The sequence below is a fragment of the Babylonia areolata genome, chromosome 1 (genome assembly GCF_041734735.1).
Source record: "Babylonia areolata isolate BAREFJ2019XMU chromosome 1, ASM4173473v1, whole genome shotgun sequence".
Lineage (NCBI taxonomy): Eukaryota > Metazoa > Mollusca > Gastropoda > Neogastropoda > Buccinidae > Babylonia > Babylonia areolata.
In genome coordinates, this window is record NC_134876.1 from 71,558,549 (window position 1) to 71,571,288 (window position 12,740).

Sequence of the window (12,740 nt, forward strand, 5' to 3'; positions counted from 1 at the left end):
CAGTAACAGTCAGGTCGAAACAAAAACACACCTACAGCACTTGACCACCCGATCCTAAGGTAGGATTCAGTAACAGTCAGGTCGAAACAAAAACACACCTACAGCACTTGACCACCCAGTCCTAAGGTAGGATTCAGTAACAGGTTGAAACAAAAACACACCTACAGCACTTGACCACCCGATCCTAAGGTAGGATTCAGTAACAGTCAGGTCGAAACAAAAACACACCTACAGCACTTGACCACCTGATCCTAAGGTAGGATTCAGTAACAGTCAGGTCGAAACAAAAACACACCTACAGCACTTGACCACCTGATCCTAAGGTAGGATTCAGTAACAGTCAGGTCAAAACAAAAACACACCTACAGCACTTGACCACCCAGTCCTAAGGTAGGATTCAGTAACAGTCAGGTCAAAACAAAAACACACCTACAGCACTTGACCACCCAGTCCTAAGGTAGGATTCAGTAACAGTCAGGTCAAAACAAAAACACACCTACAGCACTTGACCACCCAGTCCTAAGGTAGGATTCAGTAACAGGTTGAAACAAAAACACACCTACAGCACTTGACCACCCGATCCTAAGGTAGGATTCAGTAACAGTCAGGTCGAAACAAAAACACACCTACAGCACTTGACCACCCGATCCTAAGGTAGGATTCAGTAACAGTCAGGTCGAAACAAAAACACACCTACAGCACTTGACCACCTGATCCTAAGGTAGGATTCAGTAACAGTCAGGTCAAAACAAAAACACACCTACAGCACTTGACCACCCAGTCCTAAGGTAGGATTCAGTAACAGTCAGGTCAAAACAAAAACACACCTACAGCACTTGACCACCTGATCCTAAGGTAGGATTCAGTAACAGGTTGAAACAAAAACACACCTACAGCACTTGACCACCCGATCCTAAGGTAGGATTCAGTAACAGTCAGGTCGAAACAAAAACACACCTACAGCACTTGACCACCTGATCCAAAGGTAGGATTCAGTAACAGTCAGGTCGAAACAAAAACACACCTACAGCACTTGACCACCCAATCCTAAGGTAGGATTCAGTAGTAGTCAGGTTGAAACAAAAACACACCTACAGCACTTGACCACCCGATCCTAAGGTAGGATTCAGTTGCAGTCAGGTCGAAACAAAAACACACATACAGCACTTGACCACCCAATCCTAAGGTAGGATTCAGTAACAGTCAGGTCAGAACAAAAACACACCTACAGCACTTGACCACCCAATCATAAGGTAGGATTCAGTAACAGTCAGGTCAGAACAAAAACACACCTACAGCACTTGTCCACCCGATCCTAGGGTAGGATTCAGTAACAGTCAGGTCAGAACAAAAACACACCTACAGCACTTGTCCACCCGATCCTAGGGTAGGATTCAGTAACAGTCAGGTCAGAACAAAAACACACCTTGCACAGACATGTACACATACAAGGAACCTAGCTTCCTGTCTGATCAACTGAATTACGAAATAAAAAAACGGGTTGGAGGAGAGAGGCACTGACAGCAGATTTATGGAGAAAAAAAGAATGCATGTTATGCATGTGAGGGTGAGGGTGAGGGTGAGAGTGAGTGTGTGTGTGTGTGTGTGTGTGTGTGTGTGTGTGTGTGTGTGTGTGTGTGTGTGTGTGTGTGTGTGTGTGTGTGTGTGTGTGTGAGTGTGTGGAACAAATGTTGAGAGTGACAGAGAAAGAGATAAAGATGCAGGCAGACCACAGAAAAGAAAAGTAAGAACAAAAATCTTTGTTAAACCCCTGACCTTCCTCATCCTTGTCTTGCTGTATTTCTCCTGAATCTGGATGGGGAAAAAATAACACATCAATTATTGTGCTGCAGACACACCTTGTAAAAACACCTACATACATTATGAAAAAATAACTTTCATCATACAAACACACACACATGTATGCTACTTAATAATGTAAGAGCAAATCAGATTCTTCCTTGTCACTCAGCTTTCATAATATCATTATACACTTACGCTCCTTCATGCGAAATTGAAGACAAACTCACATTCACAATAAGCAATGACTGTGCTGCAAGCATTTGAAAACAATATGCAAAACATGGCAGACTGTGCACGAATTGTGAACATGTAAAAAATCCGACCTTTAAGAATTGGCCATAACGGAAGTACAAATGAGTATCAAAAAAAGTAATTAACACCAGGAAAAATATCAGGGGTCTGACATGACCCCCCATCATTCGAAAACATACACACTATCATGCCATTCAACAATATATAGCTGACCCTTGGTATATAAACAGACAATGACAAGTGACCCACATTCATTCAAAACACAGCAACAGTATCATGTCATTCAACATTATACAGCTGAACCCCTGGTGTATAGACAGTCAATGACAAGTCCAGACCAGCAGATACTGATACCTACCTCTTGTAGAACCATCTGGGTTGAATTCCAGGCCTCCAAAAACAGCTTCAATCTTCCGGTTGGCCTCTTCCACAGATGAGGCACCATGGACGGCATTATGCAAGATGTCATGGCCAAACTGAGCACGAAGTCTGTGGAGCAGAAACAACAGATGACAAGCCATTTGAGCAGGTGGTCTTCATGCCTGTCCTACAAGGGCATGTCTCACAGTAAAACAGGGAACGTTCTTGACAAAAAAAATTATGCATGTTGTTGATACCGTCCATGTTTTCAAGGTAATGCTGGTAAGTTCCATCCTATCTCTTTTCTCTCATCTGATAATGATAATAATAATAATAATAACAATGATAATAATGATAATATGTTTTAATCAAGTTTTTTTGTTTGTTTTTTTACTTCTATTGTTTTTACTAATTTCAAACATACACATGTTCGTATGTCTTGAACGATCAGGATGTGCATGCACATGCACGTGTGTGTGTGTCTACATCTTGTGTGGAGTGGGTGTGGGTTTGTAGGATGGAGTTGGAATGGGATGATCTGTGCGTGCTGGTGTATTTGTGTGTTTTCAGTATGCACACGTCATTGCATGTTTTTTATTGTAAACACCCAGGGCTTTTGTATCATTAGATTGGGTATATCAAATGTCCTTTTATAATAATTATAACAACAACAACAACAACAACAACAAACAACAAACAACAAACAACAACAACAAGAACAATAATAATAATACAGTTTGTAAAGTGTTTCACCTCCATAGCACAGGGGCCCTGAGTGCTTACAATTAACATCAATGTGGGGAAAAAAAGTGCTACAAAAATTTAACGCACTGAATCTGACTAAATGATTGCAAGCATATACACCTCCATACGCATCATGCTCTTCAGGTGACACACATTTACTGATGACGAACTACAGCACATACACAGGCAGAGCAGTTTTGCTCATCCTGTACTGTGTATTCAAGGGAAGTTGCCATGCTGTTAGAGGTAACGTAAAACTGTATGACTCTAGTCAGCTTTAAAGCCAGTCTGAAAAGTTATTTTCCTGGAGGACTGGTGCTTTAATTCGTTCAACCCTGTGCACGCCGCTGATCGCTGTTCTCCACCTGAGCCCACCTGACAGGCGGGTGAAGAAACCTGTTTATTTAAACCTGTTCGTCAGCTCATTATTATGCATTAAACTGCTAGGTAAGGGAAGTAACTCCTACTTAACTTCCTCCCTCACTGGCACACAAAGTTTCGCTCCAAAAATCGAACAATTAGTGTGTTTTTTATCTGTTTTTTCACATTGAAATGGTAAAACGTCAAAGGCTTACTGTGCAGTTTAGAGCTCAATGAAATTATGATGGACTCTTGCAGCGAATTCAACCTTGATAATGACAATTTGTAATAATTCTTCTGATAATTCTTGTGAAAGTGAAGGAAATGAAATTAGCAACCGGTCGAGACAAAGTGGCAGGCATTTCAATCAATATCTACGGAAGATGACATTTTACTATTTCTGTTTTCAGTTTGAGATTACAAGTAAACTGTTGCATCCCTTGTCTTGAGACTTCAGCAACCTGTGTCAAAATTATGTTTTAGTCATTGTATGAAGTGTGGTAGCTACTGATTGAGTGGTTGCTATAAATTTGTGCCTGAAGTGAAGCACCCCTTCCTGTTGATGCAGCCAGGCCAAAACATGCCAGGCAGGGAGGGTTGCACAGGCAGAAGACCTTAAAGGGCTGAAAGGGTTAAAAGGAATGCTACTGTTGTCTAAAGCTGTGAATTATTAATATCATTGTTCTATTCTGAATGTGGATTTGCTACAATCTTAACATGCACACATATATTTGTTTGCTCAGCAATATAGTCAGTCATGTCAAGGGTAAACAACCAAAACAACCACTAACATGATTTTCATCTGTTTTCCATTTTTATCACTCCAGACAAGTCCAGTTCTTTCAACAAAATTATGACCAGTGGATCAGACATGTTCTACGACTCAAAACACTTCAATTATGAATGATTTTCTCCATGACTCAAGTCACAGTATGACAGTTAATCGTGTCTGACTATGACCATCAGAACAGCAGAGGAGGCAACTGCTGTCCCAACTATCTGGGCTAGAATTTTATTTTAGTGGAGAGTGTCTTGTCCAAGTTACATCCCCACCCTCTCGGTCAAGAGGGCTCTAGGACAGTCAGCATTGGGATGATTCCCAAAGGCCAGCTAGCTCCCAAGGCTGCAGCACTAACAGACAGTGCAATCTTGCCTCCTCGTTTGAGAGTCATAGTCCTCCACAAAGACTTCCCACTGCAATAGACAGACCACTAATCATACCGCTTTCACTTTGCTGTTGGCCCAACGATAAGCCTATGTCAGTCTGTGATATAAGCTGAGCCACAATCACAGTGATCTGTGTGCAGACTACTAAAGTCACGAACTTCAAAAGCCTCAAGCTTGTTTGAACCTCTCTAATCACTACATCTTTGACACAAAAGCCAAAAAAATGGCCACTCAATGTCATAATCAGTGAAAAGTACTGCTGCAGAGCTCAACCTGCAACCCTCCTCCACTGACCCCTCTCTCTTCCCCCTTCAGGGACAGGGAAATTTTGCACAAACTGTAATCCTTGCAGAAATGAAAAGGTTAAAGAGACAACCCTTCCGGCATGGACTCCTCTCTTTTCCCCCTTCAGGGGTGAGAAAACGATGAAACAGACTGTAATTCTTGTAGAACTGAAAGGTTTAAAAAAAAAAAGAAAAAAGAAAAAAAGGGGCGGGGGAGGGGACTCACGAATCTGGCGCCTGCTCCTTGGCCTGTTCAGGGTCGGTAGGTCCAATCTCCTTCCTCCAGCCCTCCACAGCGTCTTCCTTCGACAGCACCATGAACATAGTGGGCCCACTGAAACACAACCACACACAGTGTTATCTTTTTGTGTTATCATTCATACAAAACAGTCACAGACACAGTTCTGTTTCTTGTCATCATATTCTCTCAATTCTGGTGGATATTTGAGTATTCTAGAATAAGTTATTTCTTTTACAGATTCTGGAAGAGGTGTTGCTAGCATTAAAGGAATGCCCAGATTGATTTGTGGCAGGAAGACAGTGGTTGATATAAAAAAAAAATTTAAAACCAATGGTTTTATCCTTGAAGGGTTAAAGTACATCCAGTGCCTTAGTTGGTGTTTAGTTTTGGAACTACATAGGCATTTGGAAAGATTACATTTTTATACTATAATAATAGCTACATTAGTACTTAGTCATTACAACAGACTCTATGTGTAACAGCATGCAAGAGACTGCACACACACACACACACACACACACACAACACACACACACACACACATCTCTTTTAAGCATTCTCTGAACGTTTCTTTCTCATTCTTGTTCTTCTTCAATGTATCCCCCTTTCCCATCTCACAATCAATATTGGGATCTATTGAACAAGACGTATAAGAGCACACACACACACACACACACACACACACATGCACACACTCAAACATGCACACACTCAAACATGTATTTGCACATGTGCGCATGCTCATGCGTGCACACACATACACACACAAACAAACCTGAGTGCTCGTACACACACACACACACACACACACACACATACACACCTCCCCACACCACACACACACACACACACACACACACACACACACACGCACACACACACACACAATCTAGACAATGCAGACACACACACAGACATACAAAACACATGAATACATACACACATACAACATCACCATAAACACTACCACAAACAGATCCACAAACCCACTCACATACAGACACATCTCACCAGACCACATTCCCACACACACACACACACACACACACACATACATACATACGAACATGCAGACACACACATACCACTAAACACACCATCCCACACTTCCCCATGCCACACCACACCACACAACCACCACACCACACCACACATGTCATCTTCCTCTTCTTCTACCTCAACTCTGTGAAGAGTCATTGGGGTGTCGCACAGAAAAGCTGTTCACCAGATTCCTCCAGGTCTGTATAAGACCCAGGAACCACACACATCGTTCCCATTCATATTTATACACAGCCTCCCCATCAAAGAGCACGCAACTCAAACATGTTCAGGACAGGTAACTAATTACCTTGTCATAGATTCTACCAGGTCATTAAAGTACTCTTTGTCTTTCTGGTCGTCATAGAATTGCTCGGCGATGTCTCGGGTGATGGTGGTCTCCTTTCTGGCAGCTATTCTGAACCCTGCTTGATGGATCTTGTCAATGATAGCATCTGAAATAGAGCACTTGTTGATCAACACAACAACAACAAGAGACATGATGTACTCTCTGTCCAACACCCATACACTGGGAAAGGAAGTTAAGTAATCCCTGTGCAGTCTGCAGTCATCATTCTCACCTAATGTCGTCTTTGTCTCAAAGTTGTTGTGGGTTTTTTGGGGGTTTTTTTTTTGTTTTTGCATCAAGAGTGAAAATCAACTGATGATATGCAATGCTGTAAACTACCTTGTAAGTGCCCCCACTCCACACACCCCACCACCACAACTTTGCCCAAATTTCTCTCTAAAGCTGGTGATGGACACTGACTGGGTTCTTTACCCTCAAAACCCACTGCCTGACACAGTCAAAGAACCAAAAGGCAGCCGTCTAGGACGAGGAAGATCATGGATGGGGTAAGCAGAAGACACAATCCAGATAGTATGCTGACTACAAGACCTGAAAGAAACAAAAGAATGGGAGAAAAATCCCGAAAACCTCAACCATCTATTCAACACAGCCATTTCACCCACTCTAGGAAGACATTGTCGGGAATGGCCAGAGAGCGAAACTGATGCGGAAGTGAAGCTACTCATAGAAGAAAACAGTAAAGAAGAGGACATCATCATATACACAGATGGCTCAGTCACCAAAGACCAATCCGGTTGGGGATTCACTGCGAAACAAAATGGAAAAACAATTAGGGAAGAGAATGCTGCCTACAAAGTCACATCCTCCAGCCTAACGATGGAAGATGAAGCTGTGACACATGCCCTCCAGTGGCTATCGTCTATCCATATGCCCGGAAACCAATATGCCATGATTTTACTGACTCAGTGAACCTCATACAGAAAATTGAAAATGGAATGGGAAGCCCAGAGTGGCAAAAGCAATGTGCAACTTTCAGATTAAAAAACTTACATGGTCATACTGCCCGGGACATGCAGGTGTTAAGGGAAATGAGTGAGCTGACAGACTTGCTGGTAATGCAACAACAACGAGTGGCCTACATCTAGGAAAATCGGAAATCCTCAGAAAAGTCAAAGAATATCAAAAAGAACAGGTACAAAGCCATCACACCATCAATCGCCTCAAAGAAATAAAGGTAGAGAGAGGGAGCGGCCTTAAGTCTAGCATGAAAGGTAGAGCACAATGCTTTGCAAATCAAACAAATATCGGCATCATTTCCAAATTTCTTCACAACGGAACAGAGTCTCTGTGGGCTTTTCCAAATACAACAGACTGAGCAACACACTAGATGCCACGTTCTTGGCATCAGAGATCTTTTCCCACCCCTCTTGCGGCCAATCAGTGGCAGCCTCTGTGCGTGTGTGTATGTGTGTGTTTGTGTGTCTGTGTGGGTCTGTGTATTTGTGTGCATGTGTGTGTGCGCAAGGGTGTAAGTGTACACAAGTGTCAGGAGAGTTCTGTGGACGTGCGTGTGTGGGGGGTGGGGGGCGGCGGGGGAGGCAAGGAGGGAGTAGAGGATGAGGTATGTGTGTGTATGCATGCCTACACTGTGGGAGCAACGGAATATTGGAACGTGCAGGTGTGCATATATATATTTATATATATATGTGTGTGGGGTTGGTGGTGGGGGATATGGGTGTATGTGTGTGTGCTTGTACAAAGTGTGCTTGTGTGTGTGTGTGTGTGTGTGTGTGTGTGTGTGTGTGTGTGTGTGTGTGTGTGTGTGTGTGTGTGTGTGCCGTGGAAGCTGCGATACGTAGCCTAGAAATGAGTGTGTGGAGGAGGGGGGGTAGAGGGCGTGCAGGGTAATGTGTATGTGTGTGTGTGTGTGTGTGTGCTGGGAATCATGTATGTTTATGTGTATTTGATTGTGCTTTCATATCTGTGAAACTGCATGTTTGGTGCATATCTGTTATGAGTATGTGTGAATGTGTGTCTGCATGTTTTACATTTATTAGCTTATTTATCATCAGTGTTGTCTTTTTTATTTTTTTTATTTTTTTGTATGCTTATAGTTGACTTCATCAAGTTTTTGCGCCTTATAAATATTATTATTAGTAGTCTATTTATCTATTATTTACTTATTTATTTACTTATTTCTTTTTATTTTATTTTATTTTATTTTATTTTATTTTATTTTTTTAATTTTGTTTGTTTGTTTGATTGTGGTTTTTTTGTTGATACTTCTAGCTGGGAGCCTATTTCCTTACTTCGTTTCACCATGGAGTACTGTCTGGGTGTTTACTATAGACATGCATGAAAAGTCTCTTGTTTAAACTGGCACTATAAACAGGAAATTGTTCAAATGTGTAATGGATGTATTTCTGTACTTGATCTCCTCTCTCTCTTTCTCTGTCTCTGTCTCTCCCTCATATGTACCTAAGTATTATGATTATGTACCTGAAATGTTTACTATGCATTTGAGCATATTCAAATGTCATGTTTATATTCCTATAACCTTTTGTTATTTTGTGAATATTTTGATTTAATTTCTCTTTGCCTTAAGGGCTGGATGTAAAAACAGCATATGCATGCTTGTTTGCTCGTTGTTCTCTCTCTCTCTCTTTGTTTGTCTGTCTGTCTGTGCACACATGCACTCATTTGTGTGTGTGTGTGTGTGTGTGTGTGTGTGTGTGTGTGTGTGTGTGTGTGTTTGAGAGAGAGAGAGAGAGAGACTGGAAGTGGGAACAAAATGCTCGCAACTGGAACAAAACACTGCTCTTACTTCATTTTCAATGACACATTGACATTATATACAGGTGTTCTGTCCTTTATCTCAAGAAGTAAATCTGCAGTGCTTTATAAAAGCAACACAATCACAAATACCAAACTGAATTAACATCAGGTCATGATGATTTTCTTTTTCTTTGTTCAAAGTGTTGTGTGGGAATTTATAATGCATCATACCCCAATGCACAGCTTTTTTAAACCAAAAAACAGGGGGTGGGCATTTACAAGATACTGGGTGTTATAGTGGTTTACAGTTGCTACCCAGCTTTTCTTTAGGTCCTGCACATAGCAGGTATGTGTTTGACTGAAACTAAAGTTAACCATCACCATACTGTTATGGGTTGGTATGAGTTTTGTTGTCCACAGTTGCAGGCATAGCCTTCATGGTTCATGTGTGATTCCTACTGGTTTAAAAACAAAAACAACACCTAAAAAAATTTCTGGGTTAGACAAATCACAGTCAGAGAAAACACTAAGTGCTTTTCTAACACTTCATACAAAAGCCAACATGCAGGCAGGTTGACAAAGAGCCAGAAATTGTTTTGCTTGTAAACGACAAACAAATGAAAAAAATACAACTGGGTCCCTGAAAAAAGATGTTGTTTCAACTGCATAAATCGATCCACATTGATTTTTTGCTCACTGTCCAAAAACGATTTTCAAAGATTTGGAATGCTGTGCTGGAATGAGAATGAACACCTGAGCTTGATAGTCCTTGCCACTATGGACTGGCATTTCACTATTTAATATCCAAACAACTTGTATGTTCATTTCTGTCAAACAATTTACAAATCATCATCTTTTCCAGGAAATTAAGAGAGCCATTACCACACCTTTAGTGCCCATAGCATCAGGCTTGATCATGGCAACCGTCTGTTGCATGGGGAAGAAGAACTGCAATTCTTTCTGGGCTGCTGGCACAGAATCTGAGCCATGGATCTGGTTGACAGCGTCGTCATCCACAGCAAACTGTGCTCGTAAACTGCAAAACAGTCACACCATTACAGCCTGCAAGCAGAACACACTGTGCATGGAACACCTCATGTATATAAAAAATCATTGTTAATGTACCTGTCTCAGACATCATCTTTTATGAACTTCCTCTACAGGAGACTTTCTAGTTTCCTTTTTTTCTGTCAGAGAATAACAAGAACATCCCAGTGGAATGATCACACTTCTGTCAGGAAACAAACCGATTGTGAAAAGTCACGTATCACACATTTCTCTTCAACTGCTTTCCTTTGTGCATATATGTCTTCTCAAAGGTGTTGTGAGATACCATATAGCAATAAATAATCATGGTTTTATTGAAATAGGAGCAATGACAGGAGTTGAATGACCTGATATGGTATCACCTTGCAGCCCCACACATCACAATATTTGAGCTGTTTACATTTAGTTATCAGCTCACCACAGTGTTGGCAAAGCACTGATGTCATGAAGGATGCTGCAGTCCCATATATTTTGTCATGACCAAATCCTACTATATACCAACATAAAGTTTTGACAGCATGATATGAAAATCAATTTGCAATATCCAGATTTCATGTCAGTGCTGGACTTTATTTGGTTATTGTCTGCTGATGAAGAAGTAGTTAGAAAGAAAGATTCTCAGTTTCCACTGAACACACTTACTGTGTCAGACCACAGAAATCTACAGACTGTATGTTGAAATCATTCTGGCAAATTGTTTGTGGATTACAAAATACTTAGAACCTCACCACCCCCACCTCCCATCTCTGCCAATCAGTGTATAGGGCTCGGGTTGCTAATGTGATCTCAGCTTACATTGACAGTTTTTCAAAGTCTACAGATATAACGTTACTTAAGAAAGGTCTTAACGCAAAACTGGTGCTGATGTTTTGTTTAAAGAAGTCTTTTTACCTGTCTCATGCTGACGTTTTGTTTAAAGAAGTATTTTCACCTGTCTGGTGCTGTTGTTTTGTTTAAAGAAGTGTTTTGACCTGTCTGGTGCTGTTGTTTTGTTTAAAGAAGTATTTTCACCTGTCTGGTGCTGTTGTTTTGTTTAAAGAAGTGTTTTCACCTGTCTGGTGCTGTTGTTTTGTTTAAAGAAGTGTTTTCACCTGTCTGGTGCTGTTGTTTTGTTTAAAGAAGTGTTTTCACCTGTCTGGTGCTGTTGTTTTGTTTAAAGAAGTGTTTTTACCTGTCTGGTGCTGAGGTTTTGTTTAAAGAAGTGTTTTGACCTGTCTGGTGCTGACGTTTTGTTTAAAGAAGTGTTTTGACCTGTCTGGTGCTGACGTTTTGTTTAAAGAAGTGTTTTGACCTGTCTGGTGCTGACGTTTTGTTTAAAGAAGTGTTTTGACCTGTCTGGTGCTGACGTTTTGTTTAAAGAAGTGTTTTTACCTGTCTGGTGCTGAGGTTTTGTTTAAAGAAGTGTTTTGACCTGTCTGGTGCTGATGTTTTGTTTAAAGAAGTGTTTTTACCTGTCTGGTGCTGAGGTTTTGTTTAAAGAAGTCTTTTTACCTGTCTGGTGCTGTTGTTTTGTTTAAAGAAGTCTTTTCACCTGTCTGGTGCTGTTGTTTTGTTTAAAGAAGTGTTTTTACCTGTCTGGTGCTGTTGTTTTGTTTAAAGAAGTGTTTTTACCTGTCTGGTGCTGTTGTTTTGTTTAAAGAAGTGTTTTCACCTGTCTGGTGCTGTTGTTTTGTTTAAAGAAGTGTTTTTACCTGTCTGGTGCTGTTGTTTTGTTTAAAGAAGTGTTTTTACCTGTCTGGTGCTGACGTTTTGTTTAAAGAAGTGTTTTCACCTGTCTGGTGCTGTTGTTTTGTTTAAAGAAGTGTTTTTACCTGTCTGGTGCTGTTGTTTTGTTTAAAGAAGTGTTTTTACCTGTCTGGTGCTGTTGTTTTGTTTAAAGAAGTGTTTTTACCTGTCTGGTGCTGAGGTTTTGTTTAAAGAAGTGTTTTTACCTGTCTGGTGCTGATGTTTTGTTTAAAGAAGTCTTTTTACCTGTCTGGTGCTGACGTTTTGTTTAAAGAAGTGTTTTCACCTGTCTGGTGCTGTTGTTTTGTTTAAAGAAGTGTTTTCACCTGTCTGGTGCTGACGTTTTGTTTAAAGAAGTCTTTTTACCTGTCTGGTGCTGACGTTTTGGCCTCCTCCACGTCTGTCGGTCCCAGCAGTCCTCGCCAGTTCTCCACGGCATCTTCTCGTGCCAGACCCAGTGCCATCAAAGGACCACTGTCCACACAGACATCCAGTACGGACATGAAACATACAGCTATATGACATTTATGAAACACAGGTCCACTAAATAGATATACGAAATGAAATGTACAACTGTATGACATTCATGAAACACCAGTCCACTAAATGAATACACAAAATTAAACATACAACT

The 12,740-nt window shown here is 40.9% G+C and overlaps 1 protein-coding gene across 21 annotated transcripts in view; it reads right to left on the minus strand.

Annotated features, from left to right (window-relative positions):
• LOC143286852 (thioredoxin domain-containing protein 6-like) overlaps positions 1 to 12,740 on the minus strand; it is a 60,042-nt gene that overhangs the window by 20,958 nt on the left and 26,344 nt on the right. For all 21 annotated transcript variants that reach the window (XM_076594870.1, XM_076594834.1, XM_076594711.1 and 18 more), the window contains exons 14-19: positions 12,473 to 12,580; positions 10,222 to 10,370; positions 6,560 to 6,704; positions 5,197 to 5,304; positions 2,414 to 2,544; positions 1,777 to 1,812 (exon numbers count right to left, since the gene is read on the minus strand). In XM_076594870.1, the coding sequence (XP_076450985.1) occupies positions 1,777 to 1,812; positions 2,414 to 2,544; positions 5,197 to 5,304; positions 6,560 to 6,704; positions 10,222 to 10,370; positions 12,473 to 12,580 (677 nt within the window). The remainder of the gene's footprint in view (positions 1 to 1,776; positions 1,813 to 2,413; positions 2,545 to 5,196; positions 5,305 to 6,559; positions 6,705 to 10,221; positions 10,371 to 12,472; positions 12,581 to 12,740) is intronic.